The 20,264-nt window shown below is 41.8% G+C and overlaps 1 protein-coding gene across 2 annotated transcripts in view; it reads right to left on the reverse strand.

Annotated features, from left to right (window-relative positions):
• The window catches only part of LOC149319688 (1,4-alpha-glucan-branching enzyme-like), a 215,543-nt gene extending 195,586 nt beyond the window's left edge, over positions 1–19,957 (reverse strand). For both annotated transcript variants that reach the window (XM_089512205.1, XM_089512204.1), the window contains exon 1: positions 19,734–19,957. In XM_089512205.1, coding sequence (XP_089368331.1) covers positions 19,734–19,825 — 92 coding nt within the window. In that variant the 5' untranslated portion in view covers positions 19,826–19,957. The remainder of the gene's footprint in view (positions 1–19,733) is intronic.
• Between the last annotated feature and the right edge of the window lie 307 nt (positions 19,958–20,264).

A 20,264-nucleotide genomic window follows, 5' to 3' on the forward strand; every position in this document is an offset into this window, starting at 1 on the left:
GTTTCATGTAAATGTTGAATAGCATGGGGGACAGAATAGCTCCTTGGGGGACACCAGATGTAAGTGCCCTCTTATCGGAGCAAACGTCCCCCAGCTGCACCATCTGGAATCTACCCAAGAGGTAGGAATGGAACCACTGGAACGCAGTGCCCCCGATACCCAACTCTCTCAGGCGTTCCAGAAGGATACCATGGTCAATGGTATCAAACGCCGCTGAGATAATAATAATAATTTGTTTTATCTATATACCGCTATTCCAAAGATCATAGCAGTGAACAGCAAGTAAGCTAATTAGCAAGTAAGCTAATTTGCCCCCAACAGTCCGGGTACTCATTTTAGCGACCTCAGAAGGATGCAAGCCTGAGTCGAGCTTGGGCCCTTTGCTGGTCTTGAACTCGCAACCTTGTGGTTTTGAGTGAATGGCTGCAGTACAGGCATTTAACCAGATGTCCAAAAGCACTAACAGGGACATGCTACCCCTGTCCGTGCCCAGACGGAGGTCATCGACTAAGGCGACCATGGCAGTCTCAACTCCATAGCCTGCCCGGAAGCCGGTTTAAATGTTTGAATGACTATCATGTCCCCTCTTTACCTTCTCTTCCCCAGGTTAAACATACCCAGTTCCCTAAGCTGCTCCTCATAGGGCATGGTTTCCAGAACCTTTACCATTTGGGTCACCCTTTTGGGAGCACATTCCACTTTGTTCACATCCTCCTTGAATTGTTGAGCCCAGAACAGTATTCAAGGTGAGATCTGGCCAAAGAAGAATAGAGGAGTACTATTACTTCCTTCAATCAAGACATTACATTCCTGTTGATGTAACCTAGGATAGCATTGGCTTTTCTAGCTGCTGCATCACACTGTTGACTCGTGTTCAGCTTCTGGTCCACTAAGACTACAAGATTGTCATGATTTATACTGAAAGCAGAATTCATCTTTTTGTGATGCAAAATTTAAAAGTCACCAGCATGGAAAATATAAGGCACCATCAACAAATGGCTATTTGAGCCCTCTGACAGGTGTGGGAAATTGCTGACCGATCAGCTATTTTGGATTACAACTTCAGTATCTCTTAATATTAACCATAGTGGACCATTCTTGAGAATTAAGCAAAAACACCGGTGCTCAAAGACCTGCACTGGCTGCCTATTCGCTTCCGGGCACAGTACAAGGTGTTGGTGATTACCTATAAAGCCCTACATGGCTTGGGCCCAGGATACCTGAAGGACCGCCTCTCCCCATACATTCCGCCCCGCACCCTCAGAACTTCTGGGCAGCAATTACTTAGGGTACCTGGGGCTAAACTCTCCTCGACATCGAGGAGGACGTATTCCATCGTTGCCCCGACCCTTTGGAATACGCTGCCCACAGAGCTCCGCTCGGCCACCTCCCTGGCTCAGTTTAGGAGGGAGTTAAAGACCCTCCTATTTCGAACTGCATTCCCCGAATGAAGTCCTAGATGGCCTCTCTCTCTTGCTGACGGCAATTTGGAGAGCTGACCGGGGGTTTTATGATTGTTTTTAAAATGTTTTACTGTATGTATTATTTGTATTATGTTGTTCACCGCCCTGATCAATGGAAGGGCGGTATATAAATAAAAGTTTTATTATTTATTATTATTAAAAATACACCTGAAGACCAAAAGTTTCTTTATCTCTTTTACAGCATGATCCTTGTACCAGAGTGTCTGTAAAAGCAGAAACTGCCTACTTCTTGAACTACATCAAACACTGAGAAAGTGAGAAGATGATCCAGCAACAGGGTAAAATGCTAGGAACATACCAAAGTAGTAAACACAACATGATACCCACTGCTGTATTAGGAAGATACTGTAATTAATGACACATACATTAAATCTTCTGTTATTCTATACCAGGGGTAGGCAATCTTTTTGAGCCGGGGGCCGGGTTGCTGTCTCTCAGACAACTGGGGGGCCGAAGCCAAAAAATAAATAATTAAATAATTAAATAAAAAACAAGCAATAATAAAAATTAATGAAATAAAATAAAAAACAAGCAATAATAAAAATTAATGAAATAAAAAAAACAAGCAATAATAAAAATTAATGAAATAAAATAAAATAAAAAAGCAATAATAAAAATTAATAAAATAAAAAAACATAAAATAAGTATTTTATATTTTTAAAAATTAATTTTTAAAAAAACAAGGCAGACCTGAAATGGCCACTGACTCACCTTTCCACCTCCTCCTCCTCCTCCGTGCAAAGGTTCCTTGGGAAGCCTCGCATGCGGGCATGCAAGTGGGGCATGCACGCGCGCTGCCGCTGGCCCATGCTGCGGCCTGGGTGGCGCGCACAAAGAAAGAGGAGCCTGTCCCCTTTGGCCAGCTGGCCAATGGCTGGCTGGCCAAAGGGGACAAGCTCCTCCGTCCTAGCCCCGCGTGTGGGCGGGAAAGCCCTGCTGAGGCGGGGCGACGCTGGCGAGGAGAAGGAGGGCGGCGCTGCCCAGGAAGAGGAGGTGGGTTGGCGGCCAGCCGCATTAGCAGCCACGGCAATGGCCGCATGAGCGGGCCAGGCCCAGAGGCCAGGACAAAGGCCGGGATTGGGGGGGAACCGGGCCGGGCAGGCGGCAATCGGTGGCAGGACCGGGATGGGGCCGGTCCCAAAGCCTCACTGGGCCGGATCCGGCCCGTGGGCTGTAGATTGCCGACCCCTGTTCTATACAGTATAACTGTATATATTCTATACAGAATAATTATTCTATACAGTCAAAATATAACTCAACAAGAAATATGAAACCTACCAAACTTTTCCTTCCAGTTTATTATTAATATCAATGTGTGCAATGTAAGATTGTTGACCCAAGACTGGACTGGATTTCAGATACAGAATCATCCTCTGTTTGATGTTACTGCTTTGGGACCCATATATATATTCATTTATGGCTGGTCCAAGTGTATAGAATCCAGTGAGGATTCCAAGCACTTTTCAGAGCTGATCAACAAAATACAAGCATTCTGTAAAAAGACTCATTTCCCTGCAGAAAAGTGAGCAATAGAAGCTTGTATAACAGTGTAACCCAAGCATGCAGAGAACATCTACAAATGTCCCCAAGTGGACTTAAAACAATTAAGGCCAGTACTGCTGCTCCAGGCTTAATAGTCTATTAGCTCCAGTCTGGAAGAGCTTTCTGAAGATTTTGACACAGCACCATACAATTTGCACACGAGGCAGTAAACAAAACAGAAATTAAAAAACATGGCCCTGTACAACATGTACTTGATAAATATTTCTGCCTTTTTTCTGTCTTTCCTTGCTTTGCATTCTTTGCAAATACTGTGCTCTATGATGTGAATGCCCTGCTATAATTTAACAGGGAGATGGTAACTGTGAGTTCTTCTCACAGTTATCAAACTGTATTTTGCAGCATTCTTCACCACTGGCTGCGATTCATGGGAGGTGCAAGCCAGCCACATCTGAAAGCTACACCCATTCCCACCCCCTAATATAATATCTAATCCCCCAAACATAAATGAAAATGACTATGAAGTTAAGGTTTTCCTCCTGTGCTCACTTACTGGAGGGGAGGAACCCAAGTAAATGCAATAGGGCTTGTTTCTGAGTAGACATGTATAGAGTCACCATTTTACAGATGCATATAACCACCTGAATACTATTAAAAGGATATTATTCTATCCCCATAAAGCATTATTTTCTCCACCAGCTTCCTCTCTTTTATTGTATCACAGTATCACTGCAACTCTGTATTTATACATCTTTTATTCAATCCTACTGAATTCAATGTAGACATTTCTAAGAATACACCATAGAAGTCTGTGCTGTACATATTAGAAGCAAATCCTTCTGAATTCCTATAAAATAATGTAGTTCTGTCCTTGAATATCATCATCTACTTTCCCTGTTCAAACAGCCACAAACCCATTTTAGTCCCAAATTGGTGTTTCCTTCTCATGACTATTACTATTCCATATTCAAGGGTTATCTTTTGCTCTCCTGAAGCATTTCTTCCAGTTCTCTTTCAATTTACATGCACTACCTGGAAAATAATTTTGGGCAAAAACCTGTTAAGAGATGTACACATGAATACATGTATTTCCTTCTTCCTTTCAGCATCAAATGTAAGAGCTCAAGGCAACCTACAAAATTATTTTAAAATAGCTGATATTTAAATGGCAGAGGACAGGCAGTAGCAATGCAATAGTCAAATTGTGACTAGAGTCAGGAAAGTCCCTGACAAACTATGAAGTCAGCATCATCTTATCTGCTCTCCACTCTATGGCCATTAGTGGTCATTGAAAGCCAGCTGTCTGGCTCAGTTAAAGCTCACACAAAGACCAGTTACCAGCAGCAAAGGATATGGAAAACAAAAGGGTCAAGAGAGCAGCGATGAAGCAGATGATGCAAATTTCTCATTTTGACTTGAGCTAAAAGAAGTTTGCCAGGTACCACAGTCAAGGAGGGAGAAGTACAGTCAGAAATGAGCAGAGGGCTGCTACCCCAAACTTGCATGTAAGTATTTGCATAAGGACCTGCATACATACTAAAATTAAAAGGTACCCTCTGGGGAAGCCTTAATCTATTGGTGAGTCTTACGAGATAAGAGATGTATTTGAACCCCAGATAAAGCCATACAGGAAGTGGGGGGGGGGGGGAGAGTCAGGGAAGCCAAGGCTAAGAAAAACCTACAATGCCTAATGTTGAGCTCACTGTCCATTTTCGTAATCACTCTGTCTCTGCTGGCCTGTTCACCTTCTATCTCTCCCTTTCAACCTATCCCCTCCTCATTTTTTCATCCTCCTGCAAATACTTACCTGTTCCCTACCAAGCTACTCATCCTAAAACCACCTACCTGTTCACACAGAGAAACATCCTGCTACTACTTAGCTATTACATACCAAGATGCTTATCCTGCTTATACTTATTCTGTTTGGAATCAAGCCAAGGTAATGCCTCTCTAAACATAAAGATTGTCCTCCCTACTTGCTTATCACTGTGCTTGACTAAAAGGGCATGAATGCTGGGAGTATCGATGACCTCCTCTCCATGGAAGTAACAAGCTCAATGACACAAACACAGAGATTTTTAAACATAGCTGACTTTGGGTTTGGACTTGATGGTATTTGGTAAATAAATATGAGTGTTCTAACAAAACTGTATGCCACACCAAAAACATTATCAAGTTATAAAGAAAAGAAAGGTGGCCTGAATACCCTAAAGGCACCAGATCCCATTGGATCTTGAAAACCTGGTTAGTACTTGGATGGGAAATTGCTAACTAATACTTGGTATTATGGTAGACTATATTTTAGAGCAAGGTACTGGCAAAACCACCTCTAAGGATTTGTCCTAAGAAAATGTGAAGCTCATGGACTCACCATAAGTTGAGAAGAAACTTGAAGGCACATACACATACATGCACATACACCAAAAGAGAAGAGGAATTCAGAGATTTAAGTTAGTTTGAACTTGCAAATTCACCAATTAAACCATTTTAAAAGAAGAGATGCTCAAAGAGAAGACAGATATAAGGAGACACTGATCACAGGCCAAAAAAAAAAATAGTATTTTGGCAGATCTAACAGATATGAGTCATGGACACAAGACATTGCTTTAGTAACCTTCTAAATACAAAGGCAGTCCCCCCCCCCCCAAATCCCAGGAATGGCAACTAACTTTTCATCTGGGGAAACCTTTGACTATCATGTCCGGCTGGAAGTTATTAGCTCGTATAAAAAGCAGGTCATATCCATGCATGTGGTGGGTGTAAAAGTGAACAATATATCTGTACAGTATAACATATCACAACATGTTATGTGCAGGAAACCTTACAGGGCAAAGCTGGAGTTTTATGTGGCTAGCTAGTGAATTCTAAATTATATCCCAAAGTCCTTAAAATTACAGAAAGGTATCCATAGCCTTCCTGAAAGCTTGCTGAGTGAGGGTCAAAAGAGACTCTCAGATTACAGTCTTTCATATGGCATATACTTCTGTATGAGATTTCTAAAGGGGTGCTGAAGAAGAATGTTGATGAAGTTAAAATTATTTAACAGTTAATTATAGGTTTGATAACACCATGTCACGATGAGACTCACCCACCTAAACTGGATAGCAGCACAATGGTCTTTTTGATCCCACCACTACCATCAGTTATGTGATGGAAACACTCAAACTCAGGACTCTTATGTTTCTCCTGCACTATAACACTCTCTTGATGCCAGATCTGAGCCGCATATTCTTCTCTAGCTTGGCACCAACCTCTCTTTGACAACCACACACCCGCTATCAGGCCTGCACAACATAAGGTCCTGGAGCTGCATGTGGCCTACCAAAGGATTTCTGGTGGCCTGCAAGGATGTGGAATGATTTCAAGGCTCCTCTACTGCTTAGCCTTTTCCTGATGAGAGGGCCATGTGGAGGAGGACACGGAAGGGCAAACACTCACCCTGCAAGGCTCCTCTGCTGCTTGGCTTTCTCCCAAGGAGAAGGCCAGGCAGCAAAGGAGGAGGATGGCCAAATGGTTGCCCAGCAAGGCTCCTCCACCTCCTGGCTTTCTCCTAAGGAAGAGGCTGGGCAGCAGAGTAGTAGGAGGCTGGCCAAATATTTGCCCTACAAGGTTCCCATGCTGTTTGGCTTTCTGCTGAGAAGGCAAAGTGGAGGATGAAGATGGGTGAACACTCACAATGCTTCTCCTCTGCTCAGCTTTCTTCCAAGGAGAAGGCTGGATGGTAGTAGTAGTAGGAGGAGGATGGGCAAATGCTCATCCCCTCAAGGCTACTCCACTGCCCAGCTTTGGGAGAAGGCAAGGTGGAAGAGGAGAAGGATAGTCAAATGCTTGCACTGCAAGATTCCTCCACCACCTGGCTTTCTCTTGAGGAAAGGGAGAAATGTTAAAATTAAAAATATAATGAATTAATATTTAATTAAAACCTATTTGTGGCCCAAAGAAGTTTAGCCTATTTTAATTTTGGCCCCTTCCTACTGCTAAGTTTTACAGGTCCTATCTAGTGTGTCCCAAGCCTAAAAGACTTTTCTCAATGTTGGTAGTGTTTTTAATGGGTTGTGTTTTTTTTGTTGTTTTTTTTTTGGGGGGGGGGGTTGAAATCACTCCAGACAGCTGCCTGTAATAGATTTATTTTTAAGTCAGGATGAATACAGTATCTCTTTTAGTGGGTGGTGTTCACATTGGATATGGGGTTTAAATACTTTTATTTGTTACACAGTTTGACAGTTCCTTTAGCTTGTCTTTGTAATTGTTTCCTTATAACTTTATATCCTTTCTGGTAAACTGTGACTTCCCTAGTCACCATGATTAAACTCTCACACTTAAACTCTTTTAGTTCCAGCTGCCAGACAGGCCAAAATAAAGCTGCTTCGAGTCACTTTGGAGGTATGGTATTTCAATGATGCATGCGTCCTAAGAGTCCAAAAGCCGCACCAAAGCCACGCTCCAGTCCTAAGGACTGGAGTGCAGCTTTGGTGCAGCTTCCAGACTCTTAGGACTCATGTATCATTGAAATACCATACCTCCAAAGTGATTCGAAGCAGCTTTATTTTGTCCTGTCTGTAACAGGCCATAGTAATTTCCACAGCCTCTCTCTGGCTGTAATTCCTCAGGATTTTTGGACACCATTTACCAAGGACTCTCCTAGTCCTTAGCCTGGGTACTCAAAACCCCTATCCAACTGCCCTTCTCAGCAGTATACCTCAGCCACTTTGGTTGTTAAAACTCCTCAGGATCTAATAAACTTCAAACTTAAAGTGCTGTCCCTATCTAGTACCTATCTAACTCATTTATACTTGCTCCTGGGAATAGCCCCGACCTTTCCTTGGCTAAACTCACACTGGCTGTTGCCAGGCTCACTCTGATTGGATGTTACTAATGTCCCAATCTGCCTTTTCTCCACACATCAAATTATTAATGAAATACTAAATAGTTTACCTCCATTGTGGGCAGCAAGACACCCTGCCAAAGGCTATATATTAGTGGTGGGTGAGCTGAATTGGTGGAACCAAAGGCAAACATCTCTCTCTGCCACCCCATTTCTCTCTGTTGGACATCCCCTTTTCTTCACTCTCTATCCGCTTCTGCATACAGCAGACAAAGAAGAAGAAAGATCATTCCTGCCAGAGGGCTTCTAATCTTAGGGTCACGTACAGTTTTACATAGCAGGTTGCCCGCCCTTGTTTCATCTAGATTAATACCTGTGAAAGGTCAGAAAATCCTTCCCTCCAACAGTACAAATTACAGACTAGAAGATTTAAACTAACTTCATAAGCAATTTTGTGCTATATAAAGAAGTCCATTGGAAAATTGGACAAGAGTACATCATTATCAGATTAGCTTGGCACCTGCAGGAAATTGCAAAATATCATAAAATGTGTGTGGGGTAATTGTGTAAGAAAGCCTAACAGGCACCATTTACTGTGTTTTGTAACATCATAAAATTCTGGTATACTACAGGCATTAATGAGTCCAACCAAGTAATTTTCAGTCTAAGAAAAAGATGAAGAATATATCTTAAATTATGTGTGATTTCCATTTGTAAAACATTTGACTATTAGCAAAATAGTTTCAAGAGAGTTCACATTCAACAAAAAAAATGTGGATTAAACACATTCTATCGCTCAACACAATCAGCAGCAAAACATCTAATCTAGGGAGGGGGAAATCTGTTGTGCACTACAAGATTTGTTATACCAAGGGGCTGCATTTAGAAAGCTTCAGTAATTTCCATTATAGGAAATACTATACATTGACTTCAATAGGACTTAATCCCATGTGAGAGCATAGAACATCAGTCTCGATTATCTCACACTTTTATCCAATTGAGAAAAAGGAAGATATTTTATTCATAGCCATTTGAATTAGAAATCTCTTTCAGTTACCATTTTTACAGCAAAATCAATGCATGAAGTAAGCACCTCATATAATCAAATATTAGTTACAAACATCACTACAAATACAGAAACAGCTATTCCAGTACTTTAGTAACAAATATCCCTATTTTTTCATGGTACACAAAAATAAAAGCACCAGAGGTTTAAAAAAATGTAAGTACAGCTGGTCCTTGGTATCTGCTGGGGTTTGGTTCCAAGAGCCCCTGTCGGTACCAAAAATCTGTGGATGCTCAAGACCCATTAAAAACAATGGCATAGTGAAATGATGTCCCTTATATAAAATGACAAAATCAAGGTTTGCTTATTGTAATTTATATTTTTAGGAACATCTTCAAGCTGTGGATGGTTGAATCCATGGATAAAGAATCCATGGATATGGAGGGCTGATTGTATCACAGTGTTTTTTGTAGAAAGAGTTGCTAGTGAACTTCCAGAAAAAGACACAGGAACTATTTACAGATTCTGTGAAACATGTCACCTGTTTCTTGTTGTTGTGCCCCTTCAAGTAATTTCCAATTTATGGCAACTCTAAGGTGAACCTATCACTGAGTTTTCTTAGCAAGATTGATGTGAAGGAGGTTTGCCATTTCTTTTGAGGCCAAAAAGGGTGTGACTTGCCCTGGGTCATCTAGTGCAGTTTCCATAGCTAGGCAGGGATTTGGATTTTGGTTTCCCAAAGTTCTAGGCCAAGACACTGGCTCAGTACTATCTACTTTAGCTTTCTGAACCAGTTCCCTTTGGGTGTGTTAGACTACAGCATTCCTGACTGGCTAGTGATTGACCAGACTAACCCTCCCAAGATCAGGAACAGGAAGTAAAAACCATAGACACACAGGCACACCACAGCGCCTTGAAAGTGGTTTAACTGCCTAGGATAAACTAAAGTCTAGTGACTTGTTAATGTTACAGCAGAGATTATCACAAAAGCTATCTCAGGTGTTTCTCGTAATCCTAGCAGTGATTGTGCTGGCTAAGGCTAATAGGAGCGGTAGGCCAAGCAAATTTCTGGAGGGACAGAACTTTGTACCCTTGTGTTACAGAAAGTATTGTAAAGTCAAAAGAAAATGTGGAAGTTTCATCTTCCTCCTCCTTTATGCATAACCATACTAACCATGATTAAATAGGAATGTATAATTCATAATGCTCCTGGTTTACTATAACTGTCACTCTTAATATCACAAATGGAATAATTCAATGTGAGAGATGCTGGCAGTTGCAGTCCAACATCTGGAGGGTCACAAGTTATCCATTTTTAATTTAACCAAGCCACAGCTGTATTTCACTACAGATAAAGTCTATTAAAATGATAAAACAAACATGCCCTAACTATATCTACAGGTTACTGTACTTTTGACAACCTCTATGACTCATTCATTTATAAGAGGTAATTCCCACAGGTTTAGAGAAATTAAAGGTAAATGCTGTTAACTGTACACAGAATTCTGCATCTGTTAAATTATAACCATGTACTGCTCAACAATCGTCAGGATCATTTAAACATCTAGTTTGCACAGACATTTGTCTTCTGGCCCTGCAGATCGCCAACAGGTTCAAGTGATTCACAGGGAAATCAATCTGCAGTTATGCAGACTGCTAAGAAACCAGGTTGGAATGGAGGGGCATGTCTAGGGCCTGAACAGACAAGCCAAAATAAAGCTGCTTCGGGTCACTTTGGAGGTATGCTGTTAAAATGATGCATGTGTCCTAAGAGGCCGGAAGCCATGCCCAAGCCATGCTCCAGTCCTAAGGACTGGAGTGCAGCTTTGGCGCAGCTTCTGGCCTCTTACAACGCATACATCATTTAAACAACATACCTCCAAAGTGACCCGAAGCAGCTTTATTTTGGCCTGTCTGTTCAGGCCCAGTACTGCTCATTTAGCTGGTATAAAACACACAGAGAGCAAAGAAGGATCCTCATATCAATCTCCCAAGATATTTGGGGTTCTGAGATACCCATTTTTTTTATGCTGACTTGTTTTTCCCCATTGTGAGCCATAATTCTAGCCAAGCCAAAATTAGAAGCTAGATATTGCACTTCCCAACCAATATTTTTTAACTTGAAACAGACTTCTATGTGTAAAAATTGTCTCCCTGAACTGTTTATTTAAAAAAGGAACTGAGAAAGATGCCTAGACAAAGTACAAGTGGTGTAGTCACAGTAGTTTGTGAACCATACTTTAAGAAAAACTGTTTAGTAACTGTTTCTGCCCCAGGCCAGAAATGCCCACATATACTGTACGTGTGAAATGTTTTAAAGGAAGTTAGTATTTTGTAGATAAAATATTCCACTGATAGAAGCAAACTCTATTTTTAACTACAGTAGCTGAATCTGCAACCTCTATTAATATCGACTTCTGGCAAAATACTAGATTTATAGCCATGAGTTACATTATCAATACTAAACCTCTTCTTGTTAGAGAAAAGGTTAAAAATACAAGTGAAAAGTCAATACAATGAAAGTTAAACTAATTACTCATTAAAATTTTAGAAAGCTAATGTAAATTTGGAGAGTCAAACCATGTGTAGCCTTGAACTTTTACAGCATAAAAGATATTAACACAAGTTTCAACACAGTGAATGTAAAAGGGATGGGAAAACAATTAGCAATGATCAACAAGTTAGATGGCTTTTAACTTAGTTGTGGAATGAAAGGTCAGCTTCATCTGTACAAAAAAATATGTTGACCAAATATTATCTTAATCCAAAGCATATATATTACATAAAATCTTAACTATAAATTGCAATATCATCAGCCATTTAAGACTATATACTGAAACTATCTTCATCGATACTTGAAGGTCATTCTTTTCCAACTAATACTCTGATAACTGTCTCAGAATATTGGTTTACTTTCCTGAACAGAAGTAAATGTCAGAAAATGTTGAGAATCTCTGACTTTTGGATTATAAAATCCTGCAGGTAGGTCTGAAAAGGGGGCAAATAATAGTGTAGAACCCACCTTATGTCACTGAAAATGAAAGTGGGAGACAGAAGAGACACTTTTACAAAGCCTGTCCTACACCTTGGCCATCTCTCCCAGTGAAGCTGCATACAGAAGAATGTGTTGAAGGAAGTCACTCGTAGTATACTAGCAAATCAGAACCAGAGAAGAGCTAAGGCTAATTTCAAGCAACTATGGCAGCCATTTTAAGGTCAAGAAACAGCAGGGAAACAAAGTGATAGAAAGAGAGATGTAACTTTCCAGCTTCAAATTGGTAGGAGATGGCTCAATTCTACTCCTGATTTCTAGTACAAAAATAGAAATGAAAGAATATGCCCTTATGGAGGTAGCCAGAATTTTGTATTGTACGTGTTTTCAAACACTGGAGTCAACATCTCTGAAATAGTCAAGTCAATGAAGGAGCAAAACAAAACAAAACCATACAAGTAATTGATTAAAGTATTAATTTATAGTGATGCAATTTTAATCTAGACATTTGGTATGTTTATATGAACACAGTGTCAGAATTCTACAGCACAAGCGAAAGAAAAACCCCACACTACTACGCTTCTGCTCAATTCACCAATTTAAAACTGGAGATTGGTGACATGTTGCTAATTCGCCAGGCCACAAAGTCTATGTCAGACAAGAGACTGGGGATAAAAGAGATTAGAAGCAAGGATCGAAGCATTTGAACAAATGACTTCGAACTATGTTGGCAAGGGTAAGGTGGGAGGGGGGCAGTGGTTTCAGCCAAGCAAACTGTAAGATCAATGCTTAAGGGGAAAACATTGTTCGAATTGTTGCTTTTATTTAGCCTTGTAACAACAACAAACAACAAGATACAGTGTCACTAGAGTGAGCATGAGTCTACATTTAAAACAGAATATGTTCCCAAGAAAGTACCTTCAGACCAGAGCCTGGCACAAAGTCATCCCTTCTCTCCATTTTGTTCCTCTCTAATTCACATTTCCCCCTTCATAACCAGTTATTATATATTTGTATACAAAAGCTTACAACATAAGAAATGTGGTGCTTTTTTAAAGTGTGTTACAATACTCCTTTCTGTAATAATCAATGCATATTCAATAACCATGGGGGGTAATAGCTTTTCTAGACTAGGAAAGTTCATGCTACCAACTTCTCTACTTCAGTTAGACAAAGGTGCTATAAAATCTCTTTGCATAACTGATTTACCAGACTAATAGAGCTAATTCTTTGAATTCTTTTCTAGTGATTCTCATCACCTCCAATATGAAGAGGACAGGCCTTTAGTAAGTTCATCTCTATCCTCCTTTGCAACTGAGCCTAATATGGGTGAACACAAATGTAAAAGAAACATATACCTTTTGTTTAGAATACCTTACTTTTAAACAAAGATTAAAGAGAATAATGCAAAGACTGTTTTAATGCATTGCTCTTTAATTTTTTTAATTATTATTATTGTTATGTTTTAATTTATTGTTTTGTAAACTACCTTGGATCCCACTCCAGAAGAAAGGTGGCATAGAAAATAAAATAAAGGATAGGGGTGTTTCTGTTTGTTAACAATTAAAGTATTGAGGAAATGCTGAAAATACAATTAATTACAGGAACTACAGTGAGAGTTATTTTACTAGATGCTTAAAATTTTGAGACACTTGTTCTGAATCATATTTAACCCTAGCTTTTGTAATTAACACAAAGATGAGGGAGGAGACTGATAACTTTGCATGGAAATGTCAAATGCATTTTATGAGCTACTTACAATTATACCTATGCCTGTATGCATTTCTGTTTAAATCAGAGAAGGGGTGAAAGCATCTGATGGTGTATTTAAAACTACTAAATTTATAGAGGCATAAAGTTTCCATGGACAGAGTCCATGTCATCATGTGCAACAGGCTACCAGCTTTCTCCTCTGGAATTTATCACATTATAAATAAAAATCTGTCAAGTGAGGACACACTTCAAGCATCAGATGAAGTCAGTAAGAAATTATGCCTGAATAAATCTGATTACCTTTATGGCTCATGACTATGTTCCTTTTGCTGCATCACATATGCACTGCATTCTTCTATGTTCTGATTCCGAAGTACATCTCACAGTAAATGTGATGTGAATTACTCTCATGCAAGGAAACTGAGGTTTGTAACATACTACAATGGCAAACCCTCTCTGAATAAACTTTCTCAAAAACCCTATGATAGGTTTGCCTCAAAGGTTGCCATAAGTCAATAATGATTTGGAAGCATAGAACAACAACAACCTACTACAATTTCATTCTAGTTTCCATCTAATACAAATTTCACCCATTAATGAATACACTGGCAATGAAGGCTTGGAAAGGTTGCTTCTTTCAAGTATAATGTTCAGAAACAGGTAATTCTGGTTGATGGGTTTAGAGAGCTGTAGTCCAAGTAAGTAAGTATTCCATGCTCTGACTGCAAATCAGTGGCTTCAAGCATATGCAGTGTAAACATAATCATTCCTTAAATTATTGGTGTTAACATCACCTTTGACTGTTACTGTGAGAACAGTGTGGAAATGTGTGCCTGCTCAATATATTTTTAACCTCTGCCATTGAATAAAGTTTTGTGGTTTTTTTAAAAAGAAATAAAATTAAATATAATGTTTAAATAGACCACTTTACATGTCCAAATTTTTGTCATTTGACTAAGAACTGGGAAGTTTTCTTCTCTAACTGCAAGATGATACCACATTATAAACCTAATTATAAACAAAAAGTTAATACATGCTCAGAAAGCATGGGCTCTAGCACTTTCCAGTAGTGTAATGAAATTAGTCACTTTCTTTTACAAAGTAACAAACATGTAGTAATTTACCACTAAATAACATCTAGTCATCACAGCAGAAAACTTTTAACTGGTTAATAACAGCAATAATAAAATTTCTACCCTGCCTCTCCAACAAGATCAAGACGGCTTATATCAGTAAAATCCATACAATACAACAGAATAAAATCCCACATACCACTCCCTCCTTAACCCCAATTCAATAACAATAAGTACAACTTAACAATAAGTATAATAAAATACATGTTGTGCTTAAAGATGATATTGGGACAATAAAAACTGCCATTCTGTATCACATCAAAGGCTGCATACACACTGCAGAATTAATCCAGTCTGAGACCACTTTAACTACCATGTCTCAATGCTATCGATTTCTGGGCATTGTAGTTGTTGTGGTACCAGAACTCTCTAACAAAACTACAGCTCCCATAATTCCATAGCACTTAGCCACGGCAATTAAAGTGGCATCAAACTGGGTTAATCCTTCAGTGCAGATGCAGCCAAAGTCCTATCTAGTCCAGCATTGTCCTCTGATAGTTGTCATTCAGTTGCCTATGGGAAACTCACAAGACCACCATGAATACAGCAACACCCTTCTGCTCATGCTAACAACTGGTATTCAGAAACATACTGTTTCACACACTGGAGACAACAATTGCCACTGAAACTGCCCATCCCCGCTTTAAAGCTATGCTGAATAGCATCCATCTAGGGTTGCCAGAGAGGGCTCATCTACTTTTAATATTTGTCCAAAAAAGGGGAATTTCACCAGGGTGTTTGCTACTTGGTTGTGCGACCAGCAACACAAGAAGCTACAAGCAAAACCTGCTGATATTCCCTATTCTCCACAACTCAGCTCCATCAGGGCCAGCCTGAAGAAAGAGGCTCCTCCCTCCATAACTGTCATCTTTTGGCCTGTGATGGAGAGAATAGGCTGGCTCAGCTCCATCAGGGCTAGGCTGAAGAAGAAGAGCCCTCCCTCCAGTCCATCTGCCTTGGTCCAGGCTTCAGAGGGAGAGAAGAATGCTGGACCTGATCTCCTCCCCCCTCACCATTCCCTTCTCCTTTTGTGTCCTGTCTTTTTAGATTGTAAGCCTGAGGGCAGGAAACCGTCTATTATGCCCTCTGTTGTAAACCGCCCGGATTCCCAGTGATTGGGCGGTATATAAATAAAACCTATTATTATTATTATTATTCAAGGGAGAGAAGCCATCCCAGTATTCAATCTGGCAATCCTATGAGCTACCAAATCTTTTGCCAGCATATACCATAGCTTGTGCTATATGAAGAATTACCGCCTTTTCTTCCTTTTTAATAAGGAAATAACATTTCTCTAGTCATAGCCCCTAAGACAGTTAAAAAGTTAAATAAAAAATGCATGTGTGAACTAGAATCCAATACCTGAAAGCATGTGCCATAACAACATATTAAGTCTTTTAAGGGGCTACAAAAGTAGTGTTTGTTTGTTTGCTAAAGCAGACTAACCAGGCTTCTCTTCTGCAAAATGCTTCTTTTCACATGATTTTTATTGTGTGCCTTCAAGTTGTTTTCAACTTACGATGAGCCTAAGGTTTTATTGGCAAGACTTCTTCAGAGGGCATTTGCCATTTCCCTTTTCTGAGGCTGAGAGAATGTGACTTGCCCAGGGCCACTCAGTACAGTTCCCATGGCTAAGCGGGAGTTTAAAACCTGGTCTCCAGTGTCATAATCCAATGCTCAAACCTCTACACTTCACTGGCTCTTCTTTACAGGATACAGTGCTCATTTCACCTGTGATCTATGTGCAGACTATTACGTACTATCAAATATGTTCATTATTACACAATCTCTGGCCCTTGTAGGATCCTGCCAGTACTGTAACACACAATGAGAGATTCTGCTGTCATAAGAGCATTCACCCACATTTCCTCATCCTCACACTTTGCACCAAAAAAGGAAGTGAGAGTCCTCAAATGTGCCTACGATTTATTTATTTGCTTTATTTATATGCTGCCTTTCTCACAGGCCAGGACCCAAGGAGGCTTAAAATGTTTACAAAAAGTTCAAAATAAATTTAAAAACACCCAATTAAAACACTAGACTACATCCCCTCCATATAGACCAGCGGTTCCCAACCTTTGTTGGGCCGCGACCCCCATTCCAGGCAAAAGTCCCGCCCGCGACCTCCCTCACTGGTTGGGAGGTGAGGAAGGGGCGGGACTTTTGACGTCTACAAGCCCCCGCGGGCTTTGCGGCCAGATGTCCCGCCCCTTCCCAGCCTCCCAACCAATCAGGGAGGCCACCGGGGAAGAAAGGGTGGGACTTCTGGTCGCAAAGGCCGCTGGGGTTTGTACTCCCGGCCCTTTCGCCTTCTCCTCGTGGGTGCCTTCAAGGGCACCTGTGAGGAGAAGGGAAGGGGAGGAGGCGACCCCGGCCCTCTCGCCTTCTCCTCGCAGGTGCCTTCAAGGGCACCCGCGAGGAGAAGGAAAGGGGAGGAGGCGACCCCGGCCCTCTCGCCTTCTCCTCGCAGGTGCCTTCAAGGGCACCTGCGAGGAGAAGGAAAGGGGAGGAGGCGACCCCGGCCCTTTCTCCTTGCGGTTGCCGGTGCTAGCGCCAGCTCCCACGGGGAAAAAGGGAGGAGGGAGAGTCAGAGGGGAATCCCAACCTGGCGACCCCCAAGAAGGGGTCGCAACCCCCAGGTTGGGAACCCCTGATATAGACCAAACTGAAACACAAGTAACTGTTACAAAGCAAACCAAGAAGCTTCAATGCACAGTAAAGGCTTGAAATGAAGGGCTGAAATAAGTGAAATGATACTGCTCTGCCTCCAAGGTCTGGCAAAGACTTTAGTTCAGTGGACATAGAATTTGCCATGAATCTGGGTCTCCAATGTTCAAACCCTGATCCACCTGAAACCTGCATAGTCTACCAGTCTACAACGTCTATCTGTAAAGCGCTAATGGCATCTCAACTTTTGGAAAAGAGACATACAAAAGGTTTGGGTTTCAAAAAGGGTAATTTCTGGAAATTCAGCAAATGATAGTTTCCTGCCCCTCCTCCTGCAAACAGCCCACCAAATCCTCCCTCATTTTGTCCTGGGACCATCATCCAGATCTCTACTCTAGAGATAAGAGAGTATCGTGAGGGAAGGAAGATATGGGTATAGATGAAAGCCAGAGAGAAAATGGGAAAGCTTCTTCCTGTGGTCTTAAATTATCTTCATATGTATCTACTGTGTTTTATATTCTGTACTGTGCTTGGCCTGAACCTTGTTATTAATTCTCACTGGAATATAACCATTGCATCAGTGCCATTTTATCTTCATCTTAACTCACCACTTAACACTTGATTAAATGGGTCTACTCTAGTTTGGGGCAAACCAACAGAATGCCAGCCTTTAAGCTGAAGCATATGTGGCCCCTTCCAAGTCTACGATTCTAAGTGTGTACAGGATTGCAGTTAAGAGATATAAGGCTGTATCTTTCTGTTCTTAAGATAGAAGGCTATATAAAGCACTCCATCTGCAACACTCCATACATTTAAAACAGTGGGTCTCACTTCAGAAGAGACACTTTTAGGATAGTCCTGTTAAGAAAATTAACGGTGTAATCCTAAGCATGTCCGCTCAAAGCTAATTCTGGGTGACTTGCCCCAACCAAAGAGATTTAGATCATCACCATTATTATTATTATTACTACATTTATTTATAGAGCGCCATAGGCTTTGCACAGCGTTTCACAGACCTCATGATTTATTGTTTTGTGCCTTCATCTCCTACTTAAGCAAGCCGTAAGATGAACTATCAGAGGGCTTCCAAGACTTGTTGAAAGGGGGTGAGTGGGTCCCTTTGCCTCCCTCTGAGGCTGAGAGAGTGTGACTTGTCCCAAGGCAGTGCTACTGTCGTAGTTTGAGGGTTGGACTATCTATACGGCTCTGGAGACCAGGGCTCAAATCCCAGCTTGGCCATGGAAACCGACTGGGTGATCTTGGGCCAGTCACACTCCCTCAGCCATTTTAGGTGAGCCACAAATCTAACAATGATACAATGGCTGCATCCACACTGGAGAAATAACCCAGTTTGGCACTGCTTTAACTCTTTGTCTGGCTCAAGGCTATGGAATTGTGGGAGTTGGTCCATAGCCTTGAGCCAGACAGAGTTAAAGCGGTGTCAAACTGGGTTATCTCTCCAGTGTGGATGCAGCCAATGAATTCTTTTTTACAAGTTTCAAATTAGCAGAGGTTAAGTGACCACAAGTCAGAAAAGACTCAAAGGCAAACGCCACCACACAAATCTCTATAATAAAATCACAAGTCAAAAGCCACTTTAGGCCTTGCCCTCAGTTCTGACCCCAAGTAAGGGCAGCCATTTGGCTTCACCGCCCCCGACTGAGACTGCTCCTGGCTGGCCAGACTCCCTCGGCGCTGATTGGTAGCGCGCAGCTTCCTCCAGCCAATCAGAATCGTCCGCTTTAGTGATGCGCTGACCAGCAGGGGAGACTCACGCGCGGGAGGCCACGCCCATCGCAGGTGCGCGCGAGGGCTGCAGCAGGGCTTTGGAGGAGCAGCCTTGCAAAGGCATGCTTTAAGAAAGTAAGGTCCCCATTAGAGGCGGGAGAATTCAAAGACAGTCACCAAGCAAAGGGATCCTGCAGCAGCTTTAGGCCTTCCCCTGAGGAGGCTGAGAGAGTGTGGACTTGCCCAAGGTCACCTAATGGGTTTCCATGGCTGAGCTGGGAATCAAAACCCTGGTCTCCAGAGTCACAGCCCAATGCTCAGACCTTTTATACTACGCTGTCTCTTGCACTGTATGTTATCTGTATTAACCCCCATCTGTAGTTTGAGTAGAGAAGGAACTCCCAGGCAGGGGATAGCTCCAATAAAGCAGTGGTTCCCAAACTGTGTGCCCTTTAATAAGAGAAATTTTGGACTTCATCTCCCAGAAGCCTCAGCCATATTGGCCAATAGCCTGGGATTCTGGGAGCTGAAGTCCAAAGTCCCTTAAAGGGCACAGTCTGGGGACTAAGGCGACCCTATCCTGGGGTTTCCTTGGCAAGCTTCCCCTCTGCGGCTGAGAGAGTGTGACTCTCCCAAGGTCACTCAGGGGCTTAGGGAAGGGAGGGAGAGTGCTGGCGTGGGTTACCTGCGCTGGAAGTCCTGCTCAAAAGGAGCCAAGTAGGGGTCTTTCTCCAGCAGCCTCTGCAGCTCAGGCACCAGCGGATCTAACAGAGCCATCTCGGGTGCAGGAACAACAGGATTCGGACTCAGTGCCCGGTCAACCCCTCAGCCGCCCTCCTTTAAATACAGACGGGGGGTAGGTCGGGCCTGAGCCGAAAGAGAACGGAAATAGCCGAAGCTGTTCGACATAGCCAACCTCCTCCTCCTCACGGAGCATGCGCGGAAGAGCGAGCATGCGCACTGGGCTGCATTGAAGCCGCTGCCCTAAGTTACTCCTCATCCCTTTATGCCCGAAGTTTAAAGATTCTGGGGATGGTAGTTTGTATACTGGCTCAAGGCTAATGGATTCTGGGAATGCTGGTTTATATACTGGCTCAAGGTTGTGAGATTCTGGGAATGGTGGTTTGTATACCAACTCAAGGCTGTGGGATTCTGGGAATGGTAGTTTTTATACCAGCTCAAGGCTATGGAATTCTGGGAATGATTGTATACTACA

Source organism: Sceloporus occidentalis, unplaced genomic scaffold (genome assembly GCF_023333645.1).
Source record: "Sceloporus occidentalis isolate IW3139 unplaced genomic scaffold, rSceOcc1.0.p SCAF_2, whole genome shotgun sequence".
NCBI lineage: Eukaryota > Metazoa > Chordata > Lepidosauria > Squamata > Phrynosomatidae > Sceloporus > Sceloporus occidentalis.